This window comes from Cnephaeus nilssonii (assembly GCF_951640355.1).
Source record: "Cnephaeus nilssonii genome assembly, chromosome: 14".
NCBI lineage: Eukaryota > Metazoa > Chordata > Mammalia > Chiroptera > Vespertilionidae > Cnephaeus > Cnephaeus nilssonii.
In genome coordinates, this window is record NC_137085.1 from 9785967 (window position 1) to 9802109 (window position 16143).

At 52.6% G+C, this 16143-nt stretch overlaps 1 protein-coding gene across 15 annotated transcripts in view; it reads left to right on the forward strand.

Annotated features, from left to right (window-relative positions):
- Positions 1-16143, forward strand: part of ZNF618 (zinc finger protein 618) — a 151122-nt gene that overhangs the window by 87699 nt on the left and 47280 nt on the right. For all 15 annotated transcript variants that reach the window (XM_079790150.1, XM_079790154.1, XM_079790142.1 and 12 more), the window contains exon 2: positions 329-372. In XM_079790150.1, coding sequence (XP_079646276.1) covers positions 329-372 — 44 coding nt within the window. The remainder of the gene's footprint in view (positions 1-328; positions 373-16143) is intronic.

The window sequence follows — 16143 nt, forward strand, 5'->3', positions numbered from 1 at the left end:
TTGGAAATCCCAGCTGAAAATAAAAATGGTGCAATTCAATCTCAGATTTAGCTGGTTACTTACTTTTCACCGAGTCCCCAGGGTTCCGTGGTTGCTGGGTTTGTGTTGGCAATGGGTGCTCTGCTGGATTTAAAGGGCCAAGCCAATTTGGGTTGGGGGTGTGCTGACTCCCTCTCACCACTGGGGGCAGAGTTTTCCAGCCTGAAGGAATGGAGCAGGGGACAGGGCCAGCTCACCCTGTGCTGAGCTGCAGCCTGGTGGGGTGGCAGAGGGTAGAATTCTGTGTCTCCCCCCTTGGCTAATGCCGGTGTTTGGGTTTCTTTTGCAGGCTGACGGAGCCAGTGCGGCTGGACGGAAAAGCACGGCGAGCAGGTAGGTCCACCCGCACCGCACCACGCCTCCCTCACAACGAGCAGCCACCTGACAGGTGTGCCTCTTCCACCTGAAAGGATGGTGGTCCAGGCCCGTCCCCTTGGCTGAGAAGTATCCGCACTTTCCTGGAGGATGCACTGCTGTGGGCAGCACTTTTCCAGACCTCCTGGCGTCCTCTGTGGGCACCTGTGACTGGAACCAAGGATGACTCAATCCTAAGGTCCTGCTCAGGGTCACGTGATGAGTGAGTGGCTGTGTCGAGGCCTTGAACCTGCCAAAGCTGGGTGCACTCTCTACCAGAAATAAGTGAGCTCAAGTGAGGGTCGAGCAAGCCTCTCCCACCGTCCTCCCTCATTCATTGAGCACCTGCTAGGTTAGGCCCAATGCTGTGTGCTACGGGCTCAGATGTATTTGATGCTAATTTATTCATCCAACGGGTATTTGAGTGTCTGCTGCGTGGCAGGTGCTGTTCAAAGTGCTGGGTCCACAGCAGTGAACAGACAGGCAAGGCTCCGTCCGTCTCTCATGATTCTCACGCAGAAGTGGTCTTTGCCTTCATGCATGAATCTCCCACACCAGCATATCTGCCTGTTGTCAGGGGACAGCAGGCGGGTTTCCCCATAGTCCTAGCGGCTGCCTGGAGCTCTGGATTGAGCCTGAGCAGCCCGTGGCTGCAGGGGGAGGGAGAAGAGTGCTGAGATAGATTAGTGATGCCTGCCCAGTCAGGGGAGTGGTTAGGTGGCATGCGTGCCATCTCTTTGCTCTCTGTGACTAGCCTAGGCTTGAATATACTCAGTCATCGAGCCCCGTATTATTACCACGATGCCAGAATATACCCCAGGACCAATCCCAACTTCAGGGTCATGTGTAATTTGAAGAAATTTCTAATGATAATGACTACCATTGAGTCAGCACTTACATGTCAGCTCCCAACTACGTGACTCACATATATTAACTTACTATTAATTCATGTAATCTTTATAACCACCCTAAGTGGGAGGTGCGCTTATTCCCACTTTACAGATGAGGAAACTGAGGCACAGAGACGTGTTTGGGGTTCAGGCTGCCCAGTTGGACGTGAGTAGTTCTGCCAGGATGCTCACCCAGGTCTGACTTCTCCAATGCATATGCTTAACCATTGTGCCCTCTCACTTCTTGGTATGAAGTGATCGGTTAGTAGGTGTTAGCGCAGACTGTTAGGGGCCAGCGGCTCTGCCATAGGCCGGGGGCTTGTCAAGAAGGCAGGGACTCCAAAGGAGCTAACAAGTGAGTTTGTATTGATTCTGTCAGTAAAGCTAGTAGTGCATCTTTGAAAGACCACAGCAGTCATGTTATACAGTGACCCAGCGTTCAATCTGAGAAGTGACTTCTGCCTTAAACATCAAGAGAAGGCCTTAGCTGATGCTGGTGAACTTGACCCTGGCCTGGGTTAGATTGGCCAAGTGGGGTTTAGACTTGTAGGCACTTTGTGGAGCATTAGACACCGCCTCCCCCCCCCCCACCCCCCACCCCCAACACACACACCTTAGTCCCTGTTTCAGATGGGGAAACAAAGCCCCAAGGTTCCCTGGGGTCAGAGGTAGGCTAGATGGAATGACCTTGAAGGACCTGCGACCCTCTGACATGGGCTTCCACTGAGCTCCCAGCCATGCCACAGCACGCTCTCTTACACACCAGGGTCTGCTTTCGTCCCAGCACCTTCCTTTTGGCCCAGAACACCCAATTTCGTTACTTCTCGAGAGGGCCTCTGGCTAAACCCCAAAACCAACAGCATGGGCCGCTCAGGAATCAGTGTGAAATTGAGGGGGACAAGGAGAGATGGTGTTTCTGATCCTAAGAGACAACCGAATGTGGTTTGGTTTATTTCCCTGTAACCCAACCTGGGTCGATTTTACAAGACCAGTGATCCCAGCACTTGAGGTTAATGCTGACCTGGGGTGCAGGTTACAAGTCACAGAGCACAGCTCAGCCAAACCTCACTTATTCTCAGGGCATGGGGGCTGTGGGGCCTTGGCTGTGGAAAATACTAAAGGAAATGTGGTTTTTATAATCGAGTAAATGAAGCTATGGGCTTGCTGTAGTGAAGAATTATTGCCTTTTGTTGTCAGTTGAAGGTTTTCAGGCGTGGAAGGACTCTGTAGATAACCTACTCCAGCGCTCTCATTTGGAGATAAGGAAACCAGGGATGGAAGAGGTTAAGGGACTCATTTGTTCGTTGCCTAACCAAGTGATCAGGATTGAGTCGACAGGGAGATTGTTGGGGTGGGGGGGGGGGGAGATGGAAAACCACTCTCAGTCATTCATTCCACAAATACTTACTGAGCACCTGCTAAGTGCCAGAGTCTGACCTATGACCTAGTGCTGGATGTATAGTAGTGAACACAGCAGACAGCAACCCTGGCCTTATGGAGTTGATGTTCTAGTGGAAGCGGGGGAGACATAATAAATGCATAAAGCATGTGGTATGTCAGGTGGTACAAAGTGCTATGGGGGAAAGCAGGGAGGGGGATTAGTGAACCAGAGGGAGTATTGCATCCCCAGGAAGGTGGCATTTGAACAAGGATCTGAAGGAGATGAGGGACTGAGCCAAGCAATCCTGAGAGAAGCACATTCCGGGTAGAGAGAATAGTAGGTGCAGGAATAGCAGGTGCAAGGCCCTGGGGCAGGAATTTATATCATATTGGAGCAACAGCAAGGAGGCTGATGTGGCTCTTTAGGGCCTTGGAGGTGGGGAACCACTGGGGATTTTGGACAGAAGAGTGGCATGAATTTGGTTTTAAAAGCATCGTTCTGGCTGCCAGGAGGAGAGTAAATGGCAGGAGACAAGATGTAGTAAGAAGTGTTGCTAACGTTCAGGACCTTGGAAGGTAGGCTTGGAAGTGAGTTTCTAAAAGGTTGTTTCAGTCAGGCCTAAGGAATGCAGTTTTGCAAAGCTGGGTTGTGTGAGTCCTGCATCCAAAGTGCACAGCCTCCCGCTGGGGCTTGGGAGGGTGTGGAACAGCCGTAAGCCCCTGTGGCTCCCACCTCCATGCCTGGTCTGCCAGGCATCCAACTTCCTTGTCCTCTCTCCAGTCCCGCTAAGGGCCAGGCAGCTTAGCTCAGTGTTGAAGAGCCCAGACCGCCTGGGTTCAGATCCTGGCACTGCCCACCTCCTGGGTATGTGACCTTGGGCTAGTTACCTGTCTTCAGTTTCCCTGTCGCTAAAATGGGGATTCTATTAGTACCTCCCTGATAGTGCTGTCATTGATAATAATGTTAATAATAACTTAATGTTATTATTATTAAGTGTAATAATGAGATATATATACCTTAGCACAATGTCTGGCCCATGGTAGATGTTCAGTAAATGCTAGTTTTATCACCACATCTCCACCATGCTAGATTCCATTCCTAGGAAAAGGTAACAGTGGGTTGGCCATTGATTTCTTGTACAGCCTAGCCATTGGAGAGAGGGCAGGAGGGGGTGTGTGTGGGTGGGGATGGAGCTTGTATTTGCTGAGGGCCTACCATGATCCAGCTACTGTGTTATGCAGTTTATACATAGCTCATTCGATCCTCCCCGAGGCCCTCTGAGGCAGTGATTGGCATCCCTCTTCCTTGGAGGGAATTGAGAAATTGACTTGTCCAACGTTACCCAAATAGTCAAATGGCTTTGGGCGAGGCTGAGTCTTGTCCTTTTGAGCCAAGATTTTCCACTGGTGGACCATTTAATTTGATAACCGCATGTGTGTGTGGCTGCATCATTATTTTTTGAATAACATATTCTTGTTGTTTAGCATTTTGGATTTCAGCAGTAAAATAAAAGTAGCCCTAAACTAACGTCATCTGCACAGAATTTCACAGTAACAGTGGGCCTGATGCTCATCAGTGACCAGTGTGGTGTTAACAGAATGAATCACTTGAGGACTCGGGATGTATTTTAGGCTGCGTCTTTCCAACTTGACGTTAGGTGTATACGCCTGTTAATGGAGCTTATTTAATTTCCAGAAATGTGTATTCTGGAAATCTTTGGGCAAACTTTGGGCAAAGTTGGACCACAAAAATCGTAAAAATTGCAGGCTGACTTGGAAAGTTAAATTCCAAAGTGTGACAAGGAGAGGGAGCCGTTGCTTCTCTGGTGGGGAGAGTTCACTATGCTTTATCGGGGACTGTTAAACCAAGACTCTGTAAATAGGGCAGATTCTGAAAATTCAGAGACATCCTTAGGTTTGCTCTGTGGAGACAGCCACAAAATGCAACTCACTTATGCACGTCAAAATCCGGGACTCATTTCTGCCAAATGGCACTGTGGCTCTCGAACTTGGGGTGGTCCTGCAGAGTGAAGTGACGGGCCTTAAGGGAACCTCGGCTTGGTCCTCCCACCCAGCTCGGATCTCCCACGTGGGCTCTTTGAGCGAGTTAAGAAACTTCCTGTGAAGCTGTGACTATCGGTTCAGAGCGTCTGGACGTCCTGCCTTGTCCTGAAGAAGCGCAGGCTTGGGAATGGTAACTAGGATGATCCGACCTGTTCACTTCTTGAGGTCCTTAACGACAAAGGCCCTTGATCTGAGAAAGCAACTCAGAAAATTTCCAGAATCTCATCGTCTGTCTGGCTCCGCCAACGGAGGAGAAACATCCTCACCCTTGGCTTCAGCTTCCTCCAGGTCCCACCCAGCACATGATGGTTAAGAATGCCAGTGAGTGACAAGTCCACCTTGATCTCCCCCGCCTTCCCCTCCTGTAGGGAGGGGAGGGTCTTGGCTCTCCTCTTCATCGCTGCTCCTTTTGTTTCGATCGGGCCTAAAAACCCCTCCTTCACTCATTTATGAATACTCCGTCCATGGCCTAAGAGCTCATCTTTTTCATAGTGTCACCAAACTTTTCATATTTTGTCTGGCAAGTGCTTGGTAAGGAAGGGAGGGGAAAAAAACCACCATTTATTGACCCCTACTGTGTGTGTGGTGCCATGCTAGGCATCTCTGTGCTTTAATCTTTTACACAACCCTTAGTGGTTAGTGTTCACATCCCCGGCTTACACATGAGGAGAGGGCGGGTGGGGAGGTTAGGGAGCTTCTAGTTATCATCCCGGTACCTTGGGAGGACCTGGTCTATGTAGTTAGGAGTCTCATTGGTGTGTCAGGGGGGTGGGGTGCCTCTGGGCAGTGAGGAGCCAGGCTGGGTCCTCCCCCTAGAGTGTGTGGACAGAGCTGCTGTGCATTGCAAACCTCAGTATGTCATCAGCTGGCCTCCAGGACTGGCAGGTGGAGTGTGGAGGGGAGAGGCCAGATATCATGCCAGGGCGGGGGGTGTGGGCACTGCCATTGGAGAGATGGCAGCTGGACAGCTCTGGGCATCACTTGCTAGTGTGGGCAGCATGCTGGAGAGGAAGTGGTCCTGTTGGATAGGACCTTTCATTCCAAGGAGAAAGTGGCCAGAGGAGTTGTACGAGGAAGGGGTGGGAGCTAAGTCACAGCCTCGGCAGGAAAGATCGTTGGTGGAGAGGGAGTGTATGTACATCATCCGGCGTGAGGACCAGCTTAGGGACTGCCTCACTCTTCACTGACTGAGTTACCTGCCCTCTGGGGTCTGCTTCGGACCCATGGGAGCCCCCAGAAGATGCAGAACCGTGGGCATGGGCCCCCCTATGACCTGTGAGTGAGTGGGTCCCACCTGGGCGAGAATTCTTGAGTCTGCAGGGTCCTTGCTAACATTTCAGTGACCCAGGCCAGCCTCCCATGTACCAGGGCACCCGTGAAAGAAACCTCCAGCTTTACCCAGTGTTGCTCAAGACTCCTGCTTTTCTCTGTGTTAGGCTTAAATTAACCAGGGAGTTAACGCTTCATATTTAAATCCTCAGCTGTCTTTCCGAGCTGCGGTGTCGCCCAGCGTTGTGGCTGACTGACACCAACATGGAGACAATTAAGTGCCTAAGACCGATCTCAAGCTAATGGTATATTTATGCGTTGTAGGTTGTTTTGAATTTCTAGACTGTTAAGAGTTGTTAAATAGGTTAATAGTTTTAATCTATTAATCTCAGCTCTTCTACTTGACTATTTATTAAAGTATATCAGTGATACGTGACAGAAATGGAGGTGCAGATAATTCTGAGGGTTATTAAGGCCTGTGTGGTGGTGTGAAGATTTGAAACACGGGAAGAATAGTAAGTACAGATCAGGCCTCATTACCGGGGTCCGTGAAAACGGGGGTTTTGCTGTAGGTTCCCTCCTTCTGTCCTTCCAGGATAGCGGACGGACGTTGCGCCCTTTCTCCCCATTCTGATTTCCGTCCTTGCGGCTAAAGACAGGAGCCTCTTTTTAGCCAAAGGACATGTGTGGGCACAGCGGCCATTTTCAGACACGTCAAGGAGAGTTGGAGGTCAGCAGTGAACACAGCGCCAAGTACTTCCTTCTGTGGCAGAGATGGATCCCCTGAATTTCAGCTCCTAGCACGTGCCCATTCTGTCAGGATACTAACGGTGCCGTAGAGGCCTCGGGAATAGGTTCCCCATCTCTGGGAGCGTCTGGTCATTTGTTAATTTATTAGTTCATTCATTCCACAAGTTGTTGAGAAGAGAAAACAGAAATCCTCCAAATGATCAAAAGCTGGAGTTGGGCAGACCTGGTTGAATAGCGCGTTTGTCACTAGAAGGCTGTGCGATCAGGAAAAGTCACTCTGCTTCTCTGAGCCTAGGTTTTCTTACCTGAAAACAAAACTGCCTACCCTTGAGGCGTTGTGGAGTGAGGCGCCCTGCCTGGGCACCGTAGCCACGCAGTACGCCTCAGCTGCCCTGTTCTTGTTTGCGTCCTTTGCATCATCATCGCCACCATCACCAGCAGCACCTCTCACCCTGCGTGCTGGCGTATTTACGTGGGGCTTTTTCTGTTTGTTTGTACCATTCAGCGGACGTTAACGGACATCAGCCAGGGGCCAGGCACCGGGATACAAGAAGCAGGGGGGTGGGGCCCTTGCCTCTGGCAGTCTCTCAGAACCAGGCGGAAGTAGTGGGCACATTGGGGGCACGAGCCTGTTAGAAGCAGAGGGGCATTCCCAGAACCCCTGGTGTGAGACGGCAGCTCCCCCCTCACCCCCGCCGAGACCTCAGCACCCCACCCCGTGCCCTGAGGACCCAGGTCTGCCAATGGATGATAGAACAACGACCCTGCACCCTCAGGAGTTGCTGTCACTGTGCAGTATCAGATCCCCACCGTGGTACAGTTCATACGTACCTGTGTCATGTGTCAGTAATATCTCCATGAAGCCGGAGGGGGAAAAGCTGGTGTCAGCGTGTTTCCAGGCTACTGGCATTCCAGGAAGGAGGAAGAGTGTGCTGCATTTGCAGGAATTTCCCTTGGGAAGGAAATAAATAAGACTTTGACACTTCACGAATAAGCATCACTCTTTCCGTTGGCTCCTGGGGAACATCTCCGACCCATGTCCCACGAGGGAAGGTGGATGGACATGGCTGCCTTCAGTTCTGAGCAGCTAAACCATTGGCATTTGGCGGGCGATGTTGGAGGGAGACACCCCGGAGGCCGCAGTGGCGTTGACCTTTCCAGGGCACGTGCCTTGGGTCCTTAAATGAACAAGGGTGCTTACTGATCACTTCCCACAGGCCAGGCACTGCTGTGGGTGCTGAAATGTGACCATGAATGACAAGACAGAGTCCCGCCCTCTTCTAGCTCATGTTCTCGTTGGGGTGACAGACAGCGAAGAGGATGAGCGGTAACAAGTGTGTTAGGTAAACCCAGGGCAAATACTGAGCAGAACAAATCAGGCGAGGAAGGGGATTGGAGCGTGGGAGGCCTTGCATCGGGCAGCCTGCACATCTCCACTGGCGCTGGGATGTTTGAGTCAAAGACCTGAAGGAATGGAGAGCTCTAGCCATGGAGGCACCTGGGGGGGGGGGGGGGGCGCGAGGGCGGAGAACATTCCAGACAGAGGAAAGAGCAGGTGCAGAGCGAGGCAGGAGCGTGCCTGTGTGCTCAGGGGACAGTGGACAGCACAGCATGGAGCAGCATGGAGACTGCGTGGCCAGTGAGGAGGAACGAGGGGGCGGGGGGATGTTAGCAGACGAGGTCAGCGGGCATGTGGAGCACGTCACAGAGCCCTGAGGGTCAGGTGAGGACGGTGGCTGTTGCTCTGGGTGAGATGCAGAACCGTAAATGGATTTTGAGCCGAAGGGAGACACGACCTGGCTTATTTTCACAGGCTCGCTCTGGCTGCTGTGTTGAACATCGATTTGGAAGCGTCAGGCCAGGGCAGGAGCAGGGAGATTGGCTCTGAGGTTATTACAACAAGACAGGAGGAAGGAAGGCGGCTTGGACGAGAGTGGTGGCCGTGGGGGGTAAGGGGTGCTCAGGTTCTGGACATATTTTGAAGGTGGAGTTGATAGGATTTGCTGGTAAATTCAAGGCAAGGATAATTCCAAGGTCTGGGCCTGAGGAGCTGGAGGGAGGGAGTTGTTAGTAAAGGGAATGGGGAAGGTTACAGCTGTTTGCTGGGGGTGTCTTAGACTCGGGTCAGTGGGGAGGGCACGGGGGTAGGAGTCAGAAGAACTGTTTGTCGCCTGGGGGGAGGGCCGTGGCAGCGGCTCGGTTTGGACCTGTTCCGTGTGGGTGCCGGTTAGGCAGTTGGTGATGCAGGTGTGGAGGTCAGGGGGCAGGTGCAAGCTGGAGAGACAGTTTGTGATTCATCTTCACATAGTTAATATTTAAAAGTATGAATCTGGATGAAGTGCCTTAGGGAGTGAGTGTGGATAAAAATAGAAGAGGCTCTCGAATGGATCCTGGGGGCATGTTGAGGTGTAACAGTGGGCTGGTGAAGAGGAATCAGCAGAAGGCACAGGAGGAGCCAGAAGGTCAGAGGCCCACCAGCAAGCACAGAGCCAAGTGAGGAAAGAGTTGGACGGAGGAGAGTGGGGGGCTCTCGTTAAAGGACAGGTTCAGTGAGGAGTGAGAAGGGACCATTGGATTGAGGAGCATGGCGGTCCCAGGAGGTCTTGGGAAGAACAGACTGGGGGAGGCAACAACCTCATTGGCCTGGAAGCATTGCCAAGGAGGGGGTCCACCGACATCTATAAGTAGATAATCATTTGCACTCAGATCCTTGGGAGGTGGGCCGATGGGTAGAGTTGGAGCACTTGGCCAGTGGTCAGCCCCCGCAGCAGGGTAAACACAGCCCCCGACATCGTGGTTGGACGTGCGTTCATTCATTGAACACCCCACGCAGCCGTGCGTTCATGGAGAGTGTGCTTAAGCACAGCTTGAGACCAGTTAACCCTCATTCCTAATGACTGGAGTCTTTAATGAAGTTGTATTCTAGAGGGAGTTAACCGAGTCATTATTTACATGCTGTGATTAGAGATTTCCCCCCTCTACATTGTTTCAGGTGGTTAAAGTAGCAGTAGCCTTTGGAGGGAGTGGGGCGTCCTCAGGCTGAGTCTTGGGGTTCGATGGATGCACTGCTCCCCATCCTGTGCAAGGAGACAGGCGCACCTGCTGCATAGAGGTCCAACCCACTCCGTGTGCACATGAGAAAACCGAGTCCAGCAGGCATTGGCATTTTTTGGTGGAATGATGTGGACATCGTACCCAGTAACAAAGTTGTCTGACTCCTGGGCACCTGGCATCACCTGGGACTCTTCCTCCAAAGTGGCCAGAAATGACAATTGTCCTCGGGCCTCAAATCTATTGATTTGTTATTTGGTTGCACTGTCTCTGGCTGCAGAGTTTCGTGGGACCGGTTCCCATCTTGGAGCTGGAAGAATGGTTTCCAGAACAAACGCATCGCTGGAAGTTGTGTGACCTCAGGCATGCCATTCGCTCCCTGTGTGGATGGAGTCCCTGCTGTGCACCAGGCCTGTGCACACGGAGCATGTGGATGTGAAGGGGGCTGTTCTTGTGCTGCGGCTTCTTCCTCTGGACCACAGGGCTCTTGTGAGCGCCAGATGGGATGGGGTGGGTCTAACTAAGCACTTGGAGGACCATCTGGGAACACCCAGAGGAAGAGAGTTGCTCTGAAACCGCCCCAGGCAGGCTCTCTGGGTACATTGGACTGGCCAGATGCAGTCACAGGGACGAGGAAGAACGAAGCAAAAGGAAACTGAGGGAAGTGGAGGGCAGTGGTTTACAGACTTAACCACTTGGCGCTGTTCCTTCAGATTTAGTCGGATGTAGTGTATCGGTTTCCCGCTGTAACAAATTACCACCAACTGGGTGGCTTAAAACAGCAAAAGTTTGTTCTCTCACAGTTCTGGAGGCCCGAGGTCCAAAATCAAGGTGTTGGCAGGGTCACGGGTCTCCGGGCTCTGGGGAGAATCTTCTCTTCGCCCCTTCCAGCCTCTGGTGGCTGCAGCTTTCCTTGACTTCCAGCTGCATCCCTCCCATCCCTCCCCGTGGCCATGCTGCCGCCCCCCCCTTCTCTGTGCCTTATCATCTCTGTGTCTGTCCACTCTCCTGTGTGTCCCTTTAAGGCAGGGTGGGGAACCTTTCTTCCGCCAAGGGCCATTTGGATGTGTATAACATCATCCGAGGGCCATACAAAATTATCAACTTAAAAATTAGCCTGCGCCCGGCCGGCGTGGCTCAGTGGTTGAACATCGACCTAGGAACCAGTAGGTCACGGTTCGACTCCCGATCAGAGCACATGCCCGGGTTGTAGGTTCGATCCCCAGTGTGGGGGTGTGCAGGAGGCAGCCGATCAATGGTTCTCTCCCATCGTTGATGTTTCTATCTCTCTCTCCCTCTCCCTTCCTCTCTGAAATCAATAAAAATATATTTTAAAAAAATAACCTGCTATAGTTGGTCAAACATTTTAATTAACTCACCCCTAATGGGTTGGCAGGACCAGACCAAATGATTTCACGGGCCTTATGTGGCCAGCGGGCGGGATGCTCCCCACCCCTGCTTTAAGGATTTCTCATTGCCTTAGGGCCCACCCAGATAACCCAGAATGATCTCATCTCAAAATCTTTAATTATTTACATCGACAAAGAACCTTTTTTCTAAATAAAGCCTCATTCATAGGTTCTAGGGATTAGGATGTGGGCATATATTTGGGGAGGGGGGCAGGGGCACCATTTACCCCTCTACAGGGAGAAAGAAGCCCAAATACGTATACATTAGACCAAGCTATGCATATCAGAGAGAGAGGGGGGGGGGGTCTTGGAACCCTGTTTAATACCACCCTCCTCATTCAGACCTCAGGAGTGCTTTGGGGGCCACTGCTAAGGAACCCCTAGGCCTTTAAGGAACACACTTTGAGAACCATCACCTTAGTGAAAGGCGAGGGCTCTTAGGGAATTCCTTGGGCAAGAACCCGCTCGGTCTGGCTTCTCTCCCAGCATTCTGGCCTGCGGCGTAGCCAGTGACCACAGACGCTATGTACTTGCTGAGAAATGGCCTCTCAGTGCCCGGCTTTAGATTTTATGTTGAAGTGTGACTCGGGCTAAATATAAAATTCATAGCATATCTTGAGCAACTATTTTGTAGTTATCTATATATAAATCTGTTTTACAGAGACACAAATAGAATGGATTGTGGAGTGTCAGCGTGCAGATAGATTCCGAGTGCTTTTCACTAATATACCTAATGATTCGTGCTGAGAATATCCAAGGGCTCCACTGTACATTTAAATGGATATAATTAAAATAATGAGCTCTATTTTAAAAAATGATAGATGAAAAAAAATTTTTTTTTGCAGAAGTTAGAAGGAGCTGCACCACTAATTCAAAGTGATGTAAGTACTCCTGCGATCCCATTGTTATTAGGACGCCTAATTAAATGCAAAGCAGCCGAGAAAAGCAACATTTGTGCTTGTAAATCTAAAGCACGAAGCCGTGTCCTCCGCGCAGCAAGGCCTCGGGGGTGTCACATGTAAGGGAGCGTATGTTGTGTGCCATCGTGCCTGTGGGTGAGAGGATGGCTCACGTGGCTCCCAGTGTCAAGTGCAAGAATCGCCTGTGCAGGGATCGCCTGTGCGAGGTGGATGGGACACTCAGAGAGAGGCTCTAACTGCATCCCCAGTGAGCAGGGCAGGCTCCCGGAGGTGGGGATGTCATCCTCATGACAGCTGCCACCCATGGAAACCTGCTCTCTGCCAGCTCCCTGGCTCATCTGCCCCCGTCCTGGCAAGGATTATGGTCCCCCTTTAGTAGAGAAGGAAACTGAGGCTCAGAGAAGGGAATCTTTTGCCCGAGGTCACAGGGTGTATGGATGCCCAGCCTTTCTGACTCCCAACAGCTCCTCCCTCTCAGCAGGACGTCATGATGCTAGTGAGGTCCTGGAGAGCAGAAAGGGACACTGAGTCCGTTCAGATGGCACGATCAAGTGCTCACAGGACTCGGGCTGAGCCTCCAAACACGGCCAGTGAAGGAAGGGCTGAGGTAAGGGGGCCCTGCCCTGCCCTGCCCTGCCCTGCCCATGACCTCCGCTGTGTGGGGAACACGGGCAGGTTGGACACCCGCTCCAGCGGGCCTCTTTGCTGGTCTTGGGAAGTGGAGCTCGGGGAGGCCAGGGTTGGGACCAGCGAGGGCCAAGCCAAGGAGAGTCCTCAGCTGCCTGCCCAGCATCCCCACCCACCCCTGGACCTGTGGGCTGTGTTCTTGCTGGACTGGCATTGAGGGTCAGACAGACCCTGGCTTCCAGCCTCGGAGAGGGCAGGATCGGCTGTCCATGAGCGCCCACGTGGTCTCAGCTAGGGAATGGGGATTTCAGCCACTTCTTTCACCAGTTTCCACCAGCATGATCATCTCTAGGAATTGATTTAGACAAGGTCCTGGGTTTACATTTTTGCAGCTGATCCTCACAAGGCCTTTTGAGTAGGTGTGGAGTCCCCACTTCATGGATATGCAAACAGGCTCAGAGAGGATCGGGGGCTCGCTCAGCGTCACCAGCCAGGAAGCGATAGAGTTGGGATTTGAACTCCTGTCTGTCTACCTCCCCAGCCCTGCACTATAGTCTATGCCAGTGGTCGGCAAACTCATTAGTCAACAGAGCGGCAAACCGCGGCTCGCGAGCCGCATGTGGCTCGCGAGCCGCAGTTTGCCGACCACTGGTCTATGCCATGTAAGACCCTTCCCCCGCATCCTGTGCACACTCCCCTCCCCCAAGATAGTGGCTACCCGTAAAACATCTCCCCTGGGGCCACTGTCCCAGGCACATGCAGATATTGCCTTGTCCTCTCTGCATCACAGTGCTGAGGGGTGGGTGCTGTGTTTACCCATTGTATGGATGTGAAGACTGAGGCTTGGGGCGGGGATGAGTGTGTGTGAAGTGACTCATGCAGAAACCCACTGCTTGGGAGGGGCAGTGCTGAAATTTGGCCCCCGGATGATCCGACTTCAAACCCTGGTGCTCTTTCCATCCCAGGTCATCCCATCCCATCCTGCCAGGCCTTGAGCCAGCCTCTGCTCCAGTGCCTCAGGGCCAGGGAGCCCCCCCACCCCAGCATGCCCCTCGTTTGGCTGGCAGGACATTCTCCCTCCCTAAAGCCGTAGCTGTCCCTTGTAACTTCTCAGACCTGTTGGTCCTGGTTATGCTCCTGGGACTCCCTGAACTCAAAGGCTTTTTTTTTGGGGGGGGGGAGGGGTTGGAATAGGTATGATGCCCTCCCATGGGGGGCTCTGGACCTTAGCAGAGGGCTAAGATATCTGGGGAGGCAGCAGCAGCCAGAAAGCCAGGAGCCTCCGTCTCCCTGCACACTCGCTAGCGCCTTGGTCCTGACTCTGTTCGGATGCTGAAGGGCAAGAATGGTGACATGGGGGCTGCCACGGAGCAGGTGGGCAGGCTTCCCTCTGACAGTTTCTCTCCCAGTCTAAGGATGTTGCAGCTAAGAGCCAGGATGCCTGCATCAATTCTTGGTTCCACTTCTTTGTACCCATGTGACTTTGGACAAGTTATTTCACCTTGTGCCTCAGTTTCCTCATCTGTAAAATGGAGATAATGCCAGGACTTAACCTCACAGGCTGTTACTGCGGGTAAGAGGAGTCCATGTGTTAGAACAGTGCCTGGTACATAGGACACTTTATTGAAGTGTTTCTTAAATAAATAAAGGAAATGAACACTGAGAGGATTGAATCATCCAGTTTTACGTTTCCCACCGAGGAGAAGGGCATGAGGTCAGACAGTGTCTGGCCGTGATGTATCAAGCACACTAGGAGGCGTCACTGGGCCCACCGGGTGCCGAAGATGTTCTAACACTTTGCCATTATTAATAATAGTAATGGCGGCCGTGTCTTGAGAACGGTCGAAGGCAGGCACTGTGCTCGTGTTTTCCTAGCCTTAGTTGATTGAAACCCATGTGAGAACTGTGTTAGCTCCATTTTGCAGATGGGAGAACTGAAGCTCAGAGGTTCGGTAGCTGGCTCAAGTCACACCAGAAATGACTGACTCCATAGCCCTTGCCAGTGGCTGGTGTCCCCTTTGCCTGCCTTTTCATTCCTAGCCGGTTCGTCTGAGTCCTGGCCTCCTGTATTAGTCAACTCAGGCCGCCATAACCAAGTACCATAGATGGGACACTTTCTCCCAGTTCTGGAGGCTGGAAGTCTGAGATCGGGGGCCAGCAAGGTTGGGTGCTGGTGAGGACCCTCTTCCTAGCTGGCACACAGCCACCTTCTCTCTGTGTCCTCACACAGTGGGGACAGAGTCAGAGAAAGGGATCCCTCTGTCTCTCTCCTTCTGAGGCCACAGTCCTGTCAGATTAGGGCCCCACCCTTATGACCTTATTTAACCTTAATTACCTTGTCAAGACCCTCTCTCCAGATACAGTCACGTTGGGGATTAGGACTTCACCATATGACTTGGGGGTTGAGGAACACAATTTAGTCTATAGCACCTCCAGTGGTCTTTCTTTGCCCCCTTGTTAGTTTGGGGGTCTCCCGGTTGGTGTCTCTCTCTCTCGGCTCACTTTCTTCACCCTGGACAGAGCTGGGAGCTGGGAGGGACAGCGGATGTGATAAAGCCCATGCTGTTGTGATCGGTGAAGCTGGAGCCCAGGGAGGAGAAGGGTCTTGTCCAAAGTCACACAGCAAGTCCACTGAGGGTCCTGGGTCAGAACCTGGGTCCCTGCTTCCCAGTTCGTGTGCCAGTGGGTCTTGCCCGAGCGGGCCTGGCATCTGGGCCTGGAAGATCGCCCTGCAGACGCTTCCCTAGAGCAGTGGAGAAGGCTGGGCGCGGCCAGGGCAGCAGCCCCGGGCCTGGACTATGACTTGATTTCCCCGTTTGTGCACATCTTAGCTTCCCCACCTCAGAAACAGGAGCAGTGGTGACAGGCTCCTGCCAGAAGCATGAGCGAGTCCTTACGGTAACGCCGTGCAGGAGCGAATAGCAGGGGCCGGGCTTCATGCCTTGACCTGCCACCCATCTCGTGTGTGGCCCTGGGCCAGTCCCAGCTCTGCTCTAGGCCTCCGCACTGAGCTCTTACCTGGAGGATGTGTTCTGATACTTGCAGAGCCACTTAGAGGCCAGCGTGTTGGGCGCCAAGTGTTGGCTCCAGGACATCTCCCCCAAGGGAGCCTCTCTGGCTTCTCGTTCCCCATCTGTGACACTGGAGAGGGGAGAGCTTGGATGAGGTCTCCAGGCCTCCTGCCAAGGAGCGAAGAGAACAGCACCAGACACTTCGCACATCGAACCGCGTACACGCTTGCTGCTGCCTGTGCGGAAGGAGGATTGGCAGCGCCAGCGTGGGGGGGGGGGGGGGGGAGCGTGTTAGAAACGTAGAATCTCGGGCCAAACCCCGACCTGCTGACCCAGAATCTGCGTTTTGCCAAGATTCTCAGCTGATTTGTGTGCAGCT